This window comes from Chamaea fasciata, unplaced genomic scaffold (assembly GCF_029207755.1).
Source record: "Chamaea fasciata isolate MVZ Bird 193981 ecotype frontalis unplaced genomic scaffold, bChaFas1.0.hap1 SCAF_9, whole genome shotgun sequence".
NCBI lineage: Eukaryota > Metazoa > Chordata > Aves > Passeriformes > Sylviidae > Chamaea > Chamaea fasciata.
This window is the reverse complement of record NW_027094094.1, coordinates 3,010,570-3,024,732: the sequence shown is the minus strand read 5'-3', so window position 1 is coordinate 3,024,732 and position 14,163 is coordinate 3,010,570. Positions and strand designations below refer to the sequence as shown.

The 14,163-nt window shown below is 43.7% G+C and overlaps 1 protein-coding gene across 3 annotated transcripts in view; it reads left to right on the top strand.

Annotated features, from left to right (window-relative positions):
• EDRF1 (erythroid differentiation regulatory factor 1) overlaps positions 1-14,070 on the top strand; it is a 22,885-nt gene extending 8,815 nt beyond the window's left edge. For all 3 annotated transcript variants that reach the window (XM_066190728.1, XM_066190730.1, XM_066190727.1), the window contains 15 exons: positions 68-176; positions 454-565; positions 1,484-1,744; positions 2,058-2,129; positions 2,245-2,395; positions 4,192-4,380; positions 5,441-5,641; positions 5,988-6,206; positions 8,276-8,499; positions 8,874-9,032; positions 9,440-9,589; positions 9,854-10,007; positions 10,290-10,405; positions 10,965-11,128; positions 13,273-14,070. In XM_066190728.1, the coding sequence (XP_066046825.1) occupies positions 68-176; positions 454-565; positions 1,484-1,744; positions 2,058-2,129; positions 2,245-2,395; positions 4,192-4,380; positions 5,441-5,641; positions 5,988-6,206; positions 8,276-8,499; positions 8,874-9,032; positions 9,440-9,589; positions 9,854-10,007; positions 10,290-10,405; positions 10,965-11,128; positions 13,273-13,432 (2,441 nt within the window). In that variant the 3' untranslated portion in view covers positions 13,433-14,070. The remainder of the gene's footprint in view (positions 1-67; positions 177-453; positions 566-1,483; positions 1,745-2,057; positions 2,130-2,244; positions 2,396-4,191; positions 4,381-5,440; positions 5,642-5,987; positions 6,207-8,275; positions 8,500-8,873; positions 9,033-9,439; positions 9,590-9,853; positions 10,008-10,289; positions 10,406-10,964; positions 11,129-13,272) is intronic.
• Positions 14,071-14,163: the final 93 nt, after the last annotated feature.

Sequence of the window (14,163 nt, the reverse complement as noted above, 5' to 3'; positions counted from 1 at the left end):
GGTTTAGATCAGCTTGAAAAGATTGTTGGTAATGTGATGTTGATTAATGAAAGATTTTCCTTTTCAGCAAGTGGGAGTGACATAGTAAAGCTGTATGACCTCACCACGCTTTGTGAAGAGACTGAAGACAAATACCAAAACCCTTTTACAATGCCAGTGGCAATTCTGCTGTACAAGTGAGTTTTTATCATTTTTGCTGCAATACTTAATTCTATTCAGAACACAGACCAAAAATCATGATCAAATGACAGTCATACACAAACTTGCTAAATGTTAGTCCCACTAGATTAAAACAGACTTTTTCCTTTTCACCATTTCTCCATGTAAACTTCTCTGCAGATAAAGTCTTGTAGACCCAGCATAAAGGTTGGAAGATCTACAAAAGCTTCTTTTGTTTTGCTAGCACAAAGAAATTATCCAGGGATTTCACTCTTTTGTTCAATTTTCTCTTAGAGTTGCTTGCAATATGATGCTGAAGAAAAACCAGAATAAGAAACACTATGGCACAATCAGAACCTTGCTCCTCAATTGTCTGAAGTTGTTGGACAATGGCAGACATCCTCAAGTAAGAATTCAATGTTTTCTTGCATTCTTCTGTAAATATAACAGCTGCTGTAACCATCATAAACCTGGTAATAAATAGTGTGCTACTTCTTCCTCCCAGAGGAGAGAATTTAAATTTATAAGCAAACTTAAAAATTGATTCTATTTTTAAAGAATTCCCATGCTAGTTTTTTAATTAGTGTTTTTTTTGCTGCCCCTCATTGCAGCACAAGTCTTGTGTTCTGCTCTGAAAAGGAATCTCTCATTACATTCACTCTGTTGTTCCTGCTGCCAGAGAGCCCTTTGGGAGCAGATCCTGGATAAAAAGTGTAAAATGTGAATATAGGAACGTTTTTACTCTGAAAGTGGCTGAGAACTGGGACAGGCCTGCCAGAGAAGTTGTGGTCTCCATCCTTTCAGATACTCAGAGCCCAACTGGACACAGTTCTGAGCAACCTGCCTTGATAAGTGGGTTGGGCTAGAGAGTCTCTAAATGATTTAAGCTGTTTTCAACTGAAAATGAGTCCCAAAAATGGGATGTGAAAAATCTGAGTTATATTTAGAATGGATTACAAGAGGAGGCATGGCACATAAGAATGTGGATTCCTTCTAGGCTTGTGAAAGGTTTTCAAAATCCCAGTGGAATCTCCTTAATTAATTTTTATTGCTTGCATAAGATCCTTGTGTTGTCTTCTGTGATCTGGAAGCTGTTAGAACAGGCAGTACTTGTTCTCTACCAATTGGTTTTTATTCTCTTCTAAACCTCATCAGCTTGGATCCTTTTCCCTTCCAGGGAACTTGCTCAGGCCGTACTTACAGGTTATCAAACACCTCTTTGCATGTCCTCTGTCCTCCTTATTCTAAGATAACTTCTATCCTTGCCTCTTAGAAGAAAAATTTGACTTGAAAATGAATCAATTTTTTTCTCTTCTTTGCAAAGATTATTGCTTCAGCAAACTACATGTTATCAGAGCTTTTTCAGCTGGATGAACCTAGGAAAGAAGACAGTGCAGACTTGCCTATAAATGGAAATTCTGATGAAAGCTACAGTGAGGAAGAGGAAGAGATGCCAGACAGTGATGAAAATGGTTCTTACAGCAACAGCTCTGATCCCCCAGATGACAATAAAGCAGTGGCAATAATCAAATCTGTTGGGGAGCTGTCAGTACCGGAGAAGTACAAGTCTGTGCATCGAATACGTGTAAGTGACACTGGGGGGTATTTAAGGGTTTTCCTGGAGGATTGAGTTCATGGGACAGAAGTGGGCAGTGAAATTCAGTTCCCTGGTGGTTTGGCTTCAGGTTAACCAGAGTGAGCAAAGAAACACTTGATGAGCTGCTCATAAAATGTGAGGGGTTTGAATTTTATGGTAGAGCAAGCTTCATGTAGATCTTTTTCCTTACCATATTCTACTTTGTCTTGATGTTGCCTCTCATTTGCATCTCGTGGCCAGTCATTTTTGTATTTCCTGCATTGACCATTCCTTTTCTTCCCTCCCTGGTGCCCCACTGAAGCCCAGCTGTGCATTCCCTGTCTGCCACGGCACCGAGGAGCGCTGCAGGCTGGTGCTCAACCACGTCCTGGAGGTGAGTTCACTGCCAGCTTCCTCAGGGTGCTTCACCTCCCACCCACTGCTTCAGCTGCTCTGTGTTGGCTAAATATTGCTCTCAAGGTGAATGAAATGATTTCCCCCTTTTGCAGGGTTTGAAGTCTGTTGACAGCAGTGTTAAAAAAGAGGGTGATCTTCCTGCAGCTGACCCCAGCACTCCAATCCCGTTGAAATATGAGGATGAATCCACCAGTGGTGGTCCTGAGTCTCTGGAAAAACAGATGGCCTTATTTCTAGACAAAAGTAAGTTGCATTATTGTGCAAATAAGACCTTTCCAGTGCCAACACAAACGGCTGCTACTTTATTTTGATTGTCAAAACAGTGTGTCTAAGTCACTAATTACACCATTGCCCAAGGAAAAGTGCACTGAAAATTGGAGAACAGTCTGTTCCTTTTTAAATATGAAAAGAGAAGCTCATTTGAGTTACTTTGCATAGCAAAGAATCTTTTATTAGTCAACACATGATTTTACTGGACCCTATTTAGATGTGGCTTTCAGATGACTTCCATAAGGGCTTGATATTTCGAGGTTTGGTATGTGGAGTGTAAGTTTTGTGGGTTGTTTTAAAAATACGCTTTGTGTGTGGGACCTGGATGTTTTGTGGAAGAATTTCTCCCTTCTGGCAGGTTGTGTTCCCACATTAGGCTTGGTGCTTTAGTTGCATGTAAAATGTTAACTAGGATTTTGTTTTCTTTCTTGTACCTCTACAGCTGTGAAAGGAAGCAGCAAATAAAGATGTTTTGTTTGTTAAAATGCTCAAACTCCACAAGTTTCAGACTACAGTCTCTCTATTTTATTCTGTTCTGGAGTGACATGAGTTCCAGGAAAGATGTTTTGTTTGAAAGTAGTGGAGTTCTCTGCAGGGCAAGGAGCCTCGTAGGCATAGCCCAGAAAAAAAAAATTGTCTTGCCTACTTTGGCAGTTTTTCTTTCTTTCTTTCTCCTCCCTTCTCCCTTTGAAAAATCTCTGAATAAGAAGCCAGTTCAGTTTTGAATTATTCACACAGATTCCTGGATCTGTGCTTGAGTCCATCCCTGAAGTAGCAGCAGTGCTACTTGCTCACTTCTGCTTCCCAGTCCATGGGTTTCTTTTCTGTGATGTGAGTTACATATTTTCTCTGCCACATGTACGTATTTACATACATGTGGAAAGGATAAAAGCTCAAAATCCTGGAATTTCTAACTTGAAGAGAACTACCTGTGAATAGTGTATGGAGACAGGGTATGTGCAGTGTGTGTGTCTTTAGCTGGGTGGGATGTTACTGTTTTAGATTGGTCTTTGTCCTAATAGAACATGTAGTGCTGAAGAATTTATTATATTTACTTATATTACATTTATATATTGTTGTAAGGTAGTGGGTTTACAAGTCAGGCCTTGTAAATCCACCTTAAGCAAGAGACTCATTTCTGTGTGCAAATACTGCCAGGGCAAAATTCTGTCCCTTGGTAGGGACAGGCCTTAAATCAGGAGCAGTGACCTGCTCTTTCTGGTTCCATCAAAGAAAAGCTTCGTAACCTTATGCAGAGGCTATCTTGAAATGAGTGTGGGAAAGGGCTTGGTTTTCCTTGTGGGAAGGACCAGGTTATCCAGGTTCTTGTGTGCTGGAGGCTAAACCCACACATGGAAGTTTTCTGACTGGGACTGTTCATACAGAAACTGAACATTTATCTTAAGGATTTGGCGGAGAACATGACAAATTCTGCCTGTGGCTTTCTTGTTCTTTTCTGTTGCTCCCTGAGGGAGTAGTGTTGGCCTCTGCTGCTGTGTTTCACAAGCTGTCTGAGGTCAGAGGTCACCTGCGCTGTCACTGTCCCCCTGGATTCCAGCATGCTGCTGTCAGGTGCAGTGCCTGGACAAGTGCCAGGTGTCGGGTGTGTTTTGCAGATGATAATGGAGTGGCAGAGGAGCTGGCAGGACTCTGCCTGTGCAGGGCTGTAATCAGGCAATTCCCATCCTGCCCGTGCTGATGGCGCCGTGTCCAACCTCTGGCATATGTTAGAGGGGACATTCACTGACGAGGTTCTGTTCCCCTTCCAGTGGGCTCCTTCCAGAAGGGGAAGCATTCCAGTCAGTCAGGAATGATTCCTGGATCGTGGCAGTATAAAATGAAACTCCAGCTCATCCTGAAATCATCAAGAGCTTATTATGTGCTGTCTGATGCTGCCATGATCCTGCAGAAATACGGGCGAGCGCTGCGGTACATCAAGCTGGCACTGCAGTGCCATGGTAAGTTCCTTGGCTGGGTTTGTCACCTGTGCCACTGCCTGGAGATACCTGTCACCACTTCAGATACTGCTGTGCATGATTTTCCCCTGTGGTGTGCAGTGACAAGTCTGACAAGCTTGTGTTTAACTAAACTCAGTGTCCAGCTCAGTATTCAGGGCAGAAGTCTGTAGTGAGGATAACTTTTGTCAGTGATAGATAGAAAGACCATCCCAATTTGACAAGATTGGGAACTTGAGGGTGTGTTTGGAGCTCTGGAGCAGTTGAATTTGGGAGAGTCTGCCCTGGTGCCAAGGCCAAGACACTATTCTGTGCTCCAAGTGATGCTGCTGCAAGCTGGTGTTTTTTCCCTGGTGGTTCCCTTGTTTTTTAAATATATCTTTGACTCTGAGAAATACTAAACCTCTTCAGCATCTGAATTGGGTGCTCCTCTGAAATAGAATACATCTTGAAGTATTACTGAGGAAAAGGAAAAAAAAGTAAAATCAGGCTGTTTAGACTAATACTGCCATAATGAGAGTAACTAACTGGGAAATGGCAGTGGCTTAGTGCTAAAGTGCTGCTGCTTCCCTGCCATAAGGGAAGGCTCCTGTCTTAGGGCAGGAGGAGGTTTATAAAGCAAACCCACTTGATCTTAGCGCAGAGCATCAGTAGACCTCTCAATAACTCACAGCACTCTGCAGCTTTCAGTTTTTTATAGACCTGAGAAGCAACTTCAGACTCTACCTTTTGGAAATTAACTTTTTGGGCTGTATCTCCCTTGAGTTAATCTACAGAAAGTCAGTTTTCCCTTGGTGAAATCTGAGGTTAGCATTTGTAATTACCAGAGTGACTGCTCATCTTGGACAACCACAGGGGCTCTTTTTAAACCCTCAGCTGTCTAGAGCAACTGTGACTTTAAAATAGGTTATTTCTTCTGAGGGTAACATGTTGTCACACTTGTTCTCTGTATGCAGACAGGTAACATAAAACCCAATTATCTTGTCAGTTTGTGTCAAGCCTTTTGATGTGTAATTCTTTTTTCCCCCTCCCTCATCCATTTTTTTTTTTTTATTCCCATCAGATACCTACTGCTGTCTGTGTGGCAGCATGCTGCCCGAGGTGCTGGTGTTCCTGTGTCAGTGCTTAACCCTTTGTGGAGATATCCAGTTAATGCTGGCTCAGAATGCAAACAACAGAGCAGCTTACCTTGAGGAATATAATTACCAGACTAAAGAAGATCAGGAGATATTACACAGCCTTCACAGAGAATCCAGGTGCCAAGGTATGATCCTGACACAAGAGAAGTGCCAGACTTTGGGTTACATGACAGACATAAATAATTCCACTGGGTTTCCTCAAAACCATGCTCTAGGGGAACTTGTGGCAGAGGGATTATTGCACTTCTGTTCTTTTTGGAGAAGGCTCCTCCTGCCTGTCATACAGAAGGGGGTTGTCAAGGTATTGTATGACATGGCCTCTGAAGCTGTGAAACAACTAAAGGCAGTAGCAGTTTCAGTAATAAATAAAATCTCCCTGACGTGAATTTTGTACTTTCTCTGGGCATTTTTCCCCAGACTTAATTTAGAGAAATACTGTTTGACACAAAGGCTTTGCGTTTTGTTTTCCAGTGTTTGCCTGGGCTACGGATTTATCCACAGACTTGGAATACCAGCTTTCTGTCAGCTGTAAATGCTATGAAGCAGCTTATGAAATCCTGCTCTTCAGTAACTTAAAAAGCCAAAACCCAGAGCAGCACATCCAGGTGCTCAAGAGGATGGGCAATATCAGGAATGAGATTGGAGTGTTCTACATGAACCAAGCAGCTGCAGTGCAGACTGAGAGAGTGGGCAAGTATCCTTTTTCCATTCTTGACCATTTCATGGAGCTACAGCACTGGTCAAGTTCACTAATTGCATGAAAAATCTATTTCTGATTAGAAAGAGGACATTTAAATGACTTGGTAGTTTACTAATGTCCACTGTGATTATTTACAGTCGATCACTGAGGCTTGTACACTGTAGTTAATTGAGCCTAAAATGAATAATGGAATATATAGTTTGGAGAAATTCCTTTAAACGTGTAGAATGCTGTAGTGGTTTAGGGCAAATCTGGGAGGAAACCTCCTAAGGGGCCCTCCCTCCCTCCCTCAACTGGTTCAGAAAGAAAACCTCCTCAGAGAGAAGTGGAAAGAACCCTCTTTGTTAAACAAGCAAAGCACTCTCCAGCACGATAAACTGAACAATACCCGATGCCAAGAACTTGGTGCCGCTCTGGAGAGATGACAGTTTGAGAAAAGAAATCCCTCCTGGAGGTGGTTGCTGTGTCTCAGTCCCTCTGGTGATGTGAAAAGTTGCTGCCCAGGGTCGACCTTGGTGGATTCCAGGTGTGAGCCCCCACGGCGCTCCCCCGGGTCCTCAGTCCAGAGAGATTGTAACAGCGTCCTGGCATCCATCAGGAATGGTGTGGCGAGCAGGAGAAGGGAGGTCATTCTTCCCCTGTACTCAGCACTGGGGAGGCCACACCTCGAGTGCTGTGTCCAGTTCTGGGCCCTCAGTTTAGGAAGGACGTTGAGATGCTTGAATGTGTCCAGAGGAGGCAACAAGGCTGGTGAAGGGCTTGGAAAACAAGCCATATGAAGAATGACTGAGGGAGCTGGGGTTGTTCAGCCTGCAGAAAAGGAGACTCGGAGGAGACCTTATCACTCTCTGTAACTTCCTGGAAGGTGGCTGTAGGCAGCTGGGGGTTGGTCTCTTTCTCCAGGCAGCAACTGACAGAATGAGAGGATACAGCCTTGAGCTGCACCAAGGGAAATATAGGTTGGATATTAGGAAGAAGTTTTTCACGGAAAGAGTGATTAAATACTGGAACAGTCTGCCCAGTGAGGTGGTGGAGTCACTGTCCCTGGATGTGTTTAGAACAAGACTGGATGTGGCACTGGATGCCGTGATCTAGTTGAGGTGTTAGGGCTGGGTTGGACTCGATGATCTTGAAGGTCTCTTCCAACCTACACGTTCTTGTGATTCTGTGATCATAACGTCACCCTAGGACAAATGCTCTCAAAAAGCCATCAGGGAAACTTCAAACCCTGTTGTGAAAGGGAGGCCATGTTGCATTCTTGATGTGTTGGGTTTAGCCCAGCAGGAACAAGCAGCAGCTTAATTTAAACGTAAGAATAACTTCAGTAAAGTCAGCCTGTGAACTTTTTGGTATGTAAAATGGAAGATTTCCTTGAAAGATTTCCTTCCGGCTTATTTTTGGTGGGGTTTTCTTTGAGGAAAAGCTTTTCAGGGTGAGGTGTTCAGTGGGGTTTTGTTTTTGAAAGCAAAGCCAATATTGTGTAGCAGTAAGAGTTCTCTTAAGTAGAAGTGAAGTGCTGGTAGTTCAGTGTAAACAGCTCCCCTTACCCAAATGCCAGCTGTTCCCTGTGACCTTTGTCCAAGTATTAGTTGATGAATTTTGGCTTGGACTTTCAGTTCTCTGACTGGTCATCATCTCTTTGTTTTTGCAGAGGGTACTTAGTTGAAATTAAAGCTTAAAATACTGAGTTTTACCTGTCTGTATCAGTCACATTTTATTTGCTTCATACTGAAAATTTATAGAACTAACTCAAATCTCCTGAATTATTCCTGTGGAAACAAAATCTGCTGCATCCTGTTACTTTCCTGGTGTTCTGTGTGTCCTGTCATTGGAATTCTTTTGGAAGTATGGTTCCAAAATAATAGTGCACTTCAGGTATTAGACCCTCAACCATATGGAGATCTTAGGAGTATTTTCTTTGAATTGAGTCTTCAGAATCATTTACCACCCTTAAAATCTACGAGATGGTTTATAAGGGAGACAAAATGGAGGGGTTTGTTCAGGACCTCTGAGGAATTTCGAGTCTCTAAGCTCACCCTAAAATTGTGCTGCACCCTAGTGAGTAAAAACGTCTCGACGACAGAGCAGCAGCTCTGGAAAAAAAGTTTCTCCTGCTTTGAAGAAGGAATTCAGAATTTTGAGTCCATTGATGATGCCACCAATGCTGCCCTGCTGCTGTGCAACACGGGGAGGCTGATGAGGATCTGTGCCCAGGCCCACTGTGCAGCTGAAGGGGACTTCAAAAGGGAGTTTTCCCCAGAAGAGGCCCTTTATTACAATAAGGTAACACCTTCCTGGGTGGCCCAGACCCCAAAATGCCTTTTTCTGTGAGGTATTTATGACTACTTTAGTAAATATGTTTCAATTTGGGTGCAATAATCTGGGATAGTTGTCCTGCTTCCATACTATCCTAATCCTTGCTCTGTGGGCTTTGGTGGAGGTGTTGAGGTTTGATTGCTGTGACATTCAGATGCTGATATTGGACATAATACAGTGCCACACACAAGGGAGAAGAATTGCATGGTCAGAATTGAAGTGATTCTCAAATGGGAAATACTGAAGAAGGCTCAGGGAGATATTTTGAATAAAGGGAAGCTGATTTCCAGTTGTTAGAAATGCAGGCAGTAAGTGTGTGTGCATGATTTTGTCATTTGTAGGCTATTGACTACTACCTGAAGGCATTGAGGTCTCTGGGGAAGAGGGATGTGCATCCAGCTGTTTGGGATTCTGTGAACTGGGAGCTGTCTACAACATATTTCACCATGGCAACTCTGCAGCAGGATTATGCTCCCTTATCCAGAAAGGCTCAGGAACAGGTAACAGAGGGCATTCCTTGTGTCTGACCAAATGCATTGTTGGCATCCTGGAAAACTGAACAGGGAACAAAATTGCCTCTGGAGTTGTGGAATCATACAATGGTTTGGGTTGGAAAAGACCCTAAACCCCATCTTGTTCCACCTTTGGCATGGCAGGGACACCTTCCACTGTCCCAGGCTGCTCCAACCTGGCCTTGGGCACTTCCAGGGATCTGGGGCAGCCACAGCTTCTCTGGGCACCCTGTGCCAGCGCCTCCCCACCCTCACAGGGAACAATTCCTTCCCAATATCTACTATAAGTCTTCCTTCAGCTTAGCGCTGTTTCCCCTTTGTCCTGCACTACATGCTCTTGTGAAAAGGCCCTCTTCAGGGATTTTTTTTTCCTTAAGTTTGTATTTATGTTGTAGATAGAGAAGGAAGTCAGTGAAGCCATGATGAAGTCCCTGAAGTACTGTGATGTTGACACAGTGTCTGAACGCCAGCCCCTGTGCCAGTACCGAGCTGCCACCATCCACCACAGGCTGGCTTCCATGTACCACAGCTGCCTCAGGAACCAGGTACTGCTCCAGGCCTTTTGATCTTCTAAATTCCATCCTTAACATGTTCAATATGTGTGGAGCTGATTATTTATCCCTCTACCTGTAGCTGGGATATATTTATTTCAATTTCATAATTCCGTGAAATTTTCAATTTCATTATTTCAATTACATAACCAAAGAGACGAGTGCTGTTTCCCAACTTTCTCCAAGTAAACCTTTCCAGTGGCTCCTCATGACCACCCAGGGAGGGGGGATTTACTCTGTGCCCTCCTGTGAGTGCAGGTTGGTGATGAACACCTGAGGAAGCAGCACCGTGTCCTTGCTGATCTCCACTACAGCAAAGCCGTGAGGCTCTTCCAGCTCCTGAAGGATGCCCCCTGTGAGTTCCTGCGTGTGCAGCTGGAGAGGGTGGCCTTTGCAGAGTTCCAGATGGCCAGTAAGTGTAGCTCTGCCTTTAAACAGCTTTCCAAACCACCACTGCCTACTTGGTTTCATTTTTAGATAACTAAATTTATATGAGAGCAGGAGCAATCTGCTGCTCAGAATGGAATTTTCCTCAAGAGAGGAGACAAGGCACTTTTATCTTGCTGGTTTTCAGCTGACTGGGGCACTATGTGCTTTCTCTAGAGCACTGTGTGCTTTCTTTCTAACTTTGGAATGGAAGAAGAACACAGTCTGTAACATAAGCCTTTTGTCCTTCATTTTTATGTCTTTTTAGGTCAGAACAGCAGTGCTGGGAAATTAAAGACTCTGTCTGGGGCCCTTGATATAATGATCAAAACCAAAGGTGCATTTCAGCTCATCAGGAAGGAGCTTGTGGCAGAAACTGAACAGGTGAAGGAACCTCAAGTGGTGTGATACCTGGTCCCTTCTGGCTTGTGCCATTCACAAAAGAATGGTCATTTGGCAGTTAAAATATTCCTTGGTAACTTTTCCGTAGAGCCAGTGTGGACAGAGTTAGATGTATTGCAGTTCTCCCTTAACCTGGAAGTGAATAAAAAAATATTCCTCTAAAATATGATCCAGAGATGGATTAAAACATATTTTTGTCCAGATGTGGGCTTCCTGACCATGGGAATGGACTTCTCTCTGCTATCCCTTAAAAGTCATCTCTAAGAACTTCAGAATCTGTGCATAATAAAAAAAGTTCTCTCTCTGGTATATTTAATATTTAAATATTAAAAGATGCAGGGCTGTCTGTAGCCACTGTGAATTATGTTCCTGATGCCTCAGTCAAGAACTGCAGGATGTGCTGATGTGTGTGTCCCTTGCTGGCAGTTTGGGTAACACATGTAAAAGCTCACCTGCAAGAGGATTTTTTTTTTTTTAATCTCTGCCTGTGTCTAAAAGGTGGAATTCAGTCAAACTGTTTTGGGTTTTTTCCCTCTTGTAGATCAGCAAGGATAAAAGTCCTGCTGAGAGAGTGTCAGTGAACGATTCCTCTGCAGGCCTGAACAAAGAGGAAGTCTTGAAACTGCTCGGGATTTTTGAGTCCAGGATGTCTTTCCTTCTCCTCCAATCCATTAAATTGTTAACTTCAAGCAAAAAAAAGATTGGGTAAGTTGAAGCTTGGTGTTCTTTATCCTGACTGACATGGGATTGGTGTGTGGCAGGGCAGAGGTCCTGGGGGAGAGGCTGCTCTTGATGCATCTTGCTGCTCAAATGTCAGTGGAGTTTGGCGAGCAGAGCACTTGAGAAGGAACTCAGGCACATCAGTAATGCTGCAAAGAGAGGGATGCATGTGGGGGAGATGGGCACTGGTGTCAGAGAATTTACTAATTCCTAATGGAGCCTTCTGTCCTGCTGCTGGGATTCAGGACAAACCTGACTTCTTTCTGTGCTGACTTCGAAGGAATGTTGAGATTTGGTGTGGCAGCAAATTCCTTCCCCCACTCCTTCTGTTGCTGTGATCTGAATGTGTGTAATGTTCCTTTTGGGACCCAGAAAATACCTTTTACTCCCCCCCAGCAGCAAGTGTGTGATTGCAGGAGCTGTTGCTAATGTTACATAAAGTGAAGTTCTGAAAATGTGACATTAATTTTAGAGGACCCTTTTAGCCTGGGAAGTTGGGTTAATAGTTTTGGGGATTGAAGCACTGCTGATGGAAGAGCTGTTCTGCTAAGAGCAAACTCTGAAATGAGTTCATTGTGCCCAGGAAGTTTTCTGCTGATAGTGGGAGTCTGGTAAATAAGAAACATGACAAGAGAATGCAGCCTTGGGTGCATTTTTAGCTGTTTTTCAGGCACTGTTAGGAGCTTTCACCTCCTAAAAAAGAGCTTCCACAAGGTGGCAATCTGAATATGTGAAACACAGGAATTTTACAGGATAATTTATATGCTACCAAGCAGATGTCACAGCTAACTGAGTAAATGGGTTTAGTTCTGTTGTCTTACAACATGAGCAACTCCTCATTTTTTTGTTTTGGAGGGTTTTTACCCCATTTACCTTGAGGTTTTGCACTGAAGATTCCACACAGGGAACCTGTTACAGTTTGAGTGCTGTGTAATGGGACTCTTAAAATCTGCTCAGCTCCTTGAAACTTTGAGGCCAAGCTTAAAACTACCTTTGGTTCAACATTTCTTGTGCCTTTGGTACATCCTGTGTGCGTTTCCTCCCTTCTGCTTTAATAATGGGGTAAGAAGGGAGGAAATTGGAGCTCAAACGCTGCTTCAGGGTCTCAGGTGCACTTTGGCAAAAAACCAGGAGAACACGCAGGGAAATGAGTGTTTGATAGCCAAACCTGCAGCCTGGCAGTCAAAATGCATAAAATCAGTTTTACCCTCCCAAAGCGAAATCCTGAGCAGAACAGAACTTGGCTGTGCAAATCGGAGGAGAAAAGTAATTGAAAGTAATACTTTGTTCTGGGAATACCTGAAACATATCCCAGAAATACTTTGCATTTCAGTAGCTTTTTATTGACTACCTGTTCTGTTTAATAAATGAACCTGATTCCTGCCAAGTGCGTGATGAATTTAATTTGCTTCAACATCTCTCAGTCATTCCTGAAGCACTTGCAATTAACCTGACTGCTGCTTGTACATTTTATATTATATTATATTTATGTTTTATGTTCCTGCCTGCAGTATAAACAGAGTGCCCTGACTGCAGTGCAGGGGAATGGTGGGGGCTGAGGACATCCCCTGGGAAACTCATCAACATTCTTCAATAACACTGTTGATGATTTGCAGACCGAAGAGTTGTGGTCAGGTGTAGTAAAGCATCCCCTACACCCAGCAAGTGTTTTCCATATAGGGAGAAGTTTAAGGTAAAGAACCCAGAAACTTCCATTCCCTGCTGACAGAGATTGACTCGGGCATGGATTGGGCTCTGAGAGTGGAACTCAAAGCCTCTTGGTGATCTTACTGGCTGCAAGCCAGGTTATCCCTCCTAGAACGTTCAGTATTTAGGAAGGAGCACCAAGGAAGTGAGAGGCTTTTTGGGGTGTCTTAGCAAGGTGCAAGAGATTTCTCAGGTACCTGTGTGCGGCTTTATTATTTGTTTTCTGCAATGTTTGTTACTTTGTTATTTTTCCTTATTAAACCTTCTGATTTAGGGTCTCCCTAATTAATTATAGCCACTCCTCTGCAGGCAGGCTGGACCCTCAGATATTGATAAATTAGCACGTGGCTTATTACACTCTGCCCACGTGTTAATATCAGTCAGGGTCAGGAGTTGTGACCCTCCGCTCTCTCTCTTTGCAGGGGCAGCAATGAGGAAGAGGCAGCCGTGAAAACCAACAAGCAGGTTTACTCCCTGCTGCTCCGTGCCACTGCCAACAAGGGGCTGTCGCTGCTGGAGCGCACGGAGCTGATGCTGACCCTGCTGGAGCAGCTGTGTCCCCGCAGCGAGGGCGGGCACTGAGGGCGGGGCTGCAGCAGCACCGGTGCCTTGCTGGGAGCACCGCCCGCGCTCCCAGGGGATGCTTGTGTTCATCCAGGGGGAATTCTCACTGCTGTTGTCCCACTGGAACCTGGCAAAGCACAGGGATTCCTTTTTGATCCCCACAAGGCTCTCCTTGTTGAGCTCCCAGCGTGTCTTTGTTTGAAATGCCAGCGTGGGAGTTCTGGAGATAAAAGTGTAACTTTTGCACCGTGGGGAAATTCCTGATTTTTTTTCTTTTGCGGTGAAATCCGTGTTTTGCATAAAGATGTAACCTCACAGCTGCTCTGGTTTGATATTTCATAAAATGTTTTGTAAGCAGGGCTGCACTGGAACACTTCCACTGCTAAAGGCAGCCCAAGCTGTACCAGGAGATTTCTGTGGAATATGTGGATGCACTTCTTAATCCCAGGGAGGATCCTGCACAAAAACCTGTGCCTTTCTAGCTTTGATGTGACTCTTACAATTTATCAGCCATCTCTGGGATTCTGGTTTGAAAAAGTGAATGGTTTCAGCTGTGTTGGAATTGATCAAGAAATAGTATTACCTTTTTCAGACTTGAAACTGTGAATAAAAGAGAGGATATTTTTAAATAAAAATTTATTTATTAAATATAAACACATCAGTCTGCCTTGTTCTTCTTGGTTATGATCCTCCTCAGAGCATCAAACTGCTCAACAGAATTAAAACTATTTGAAGGAGAGAAAAAAAAT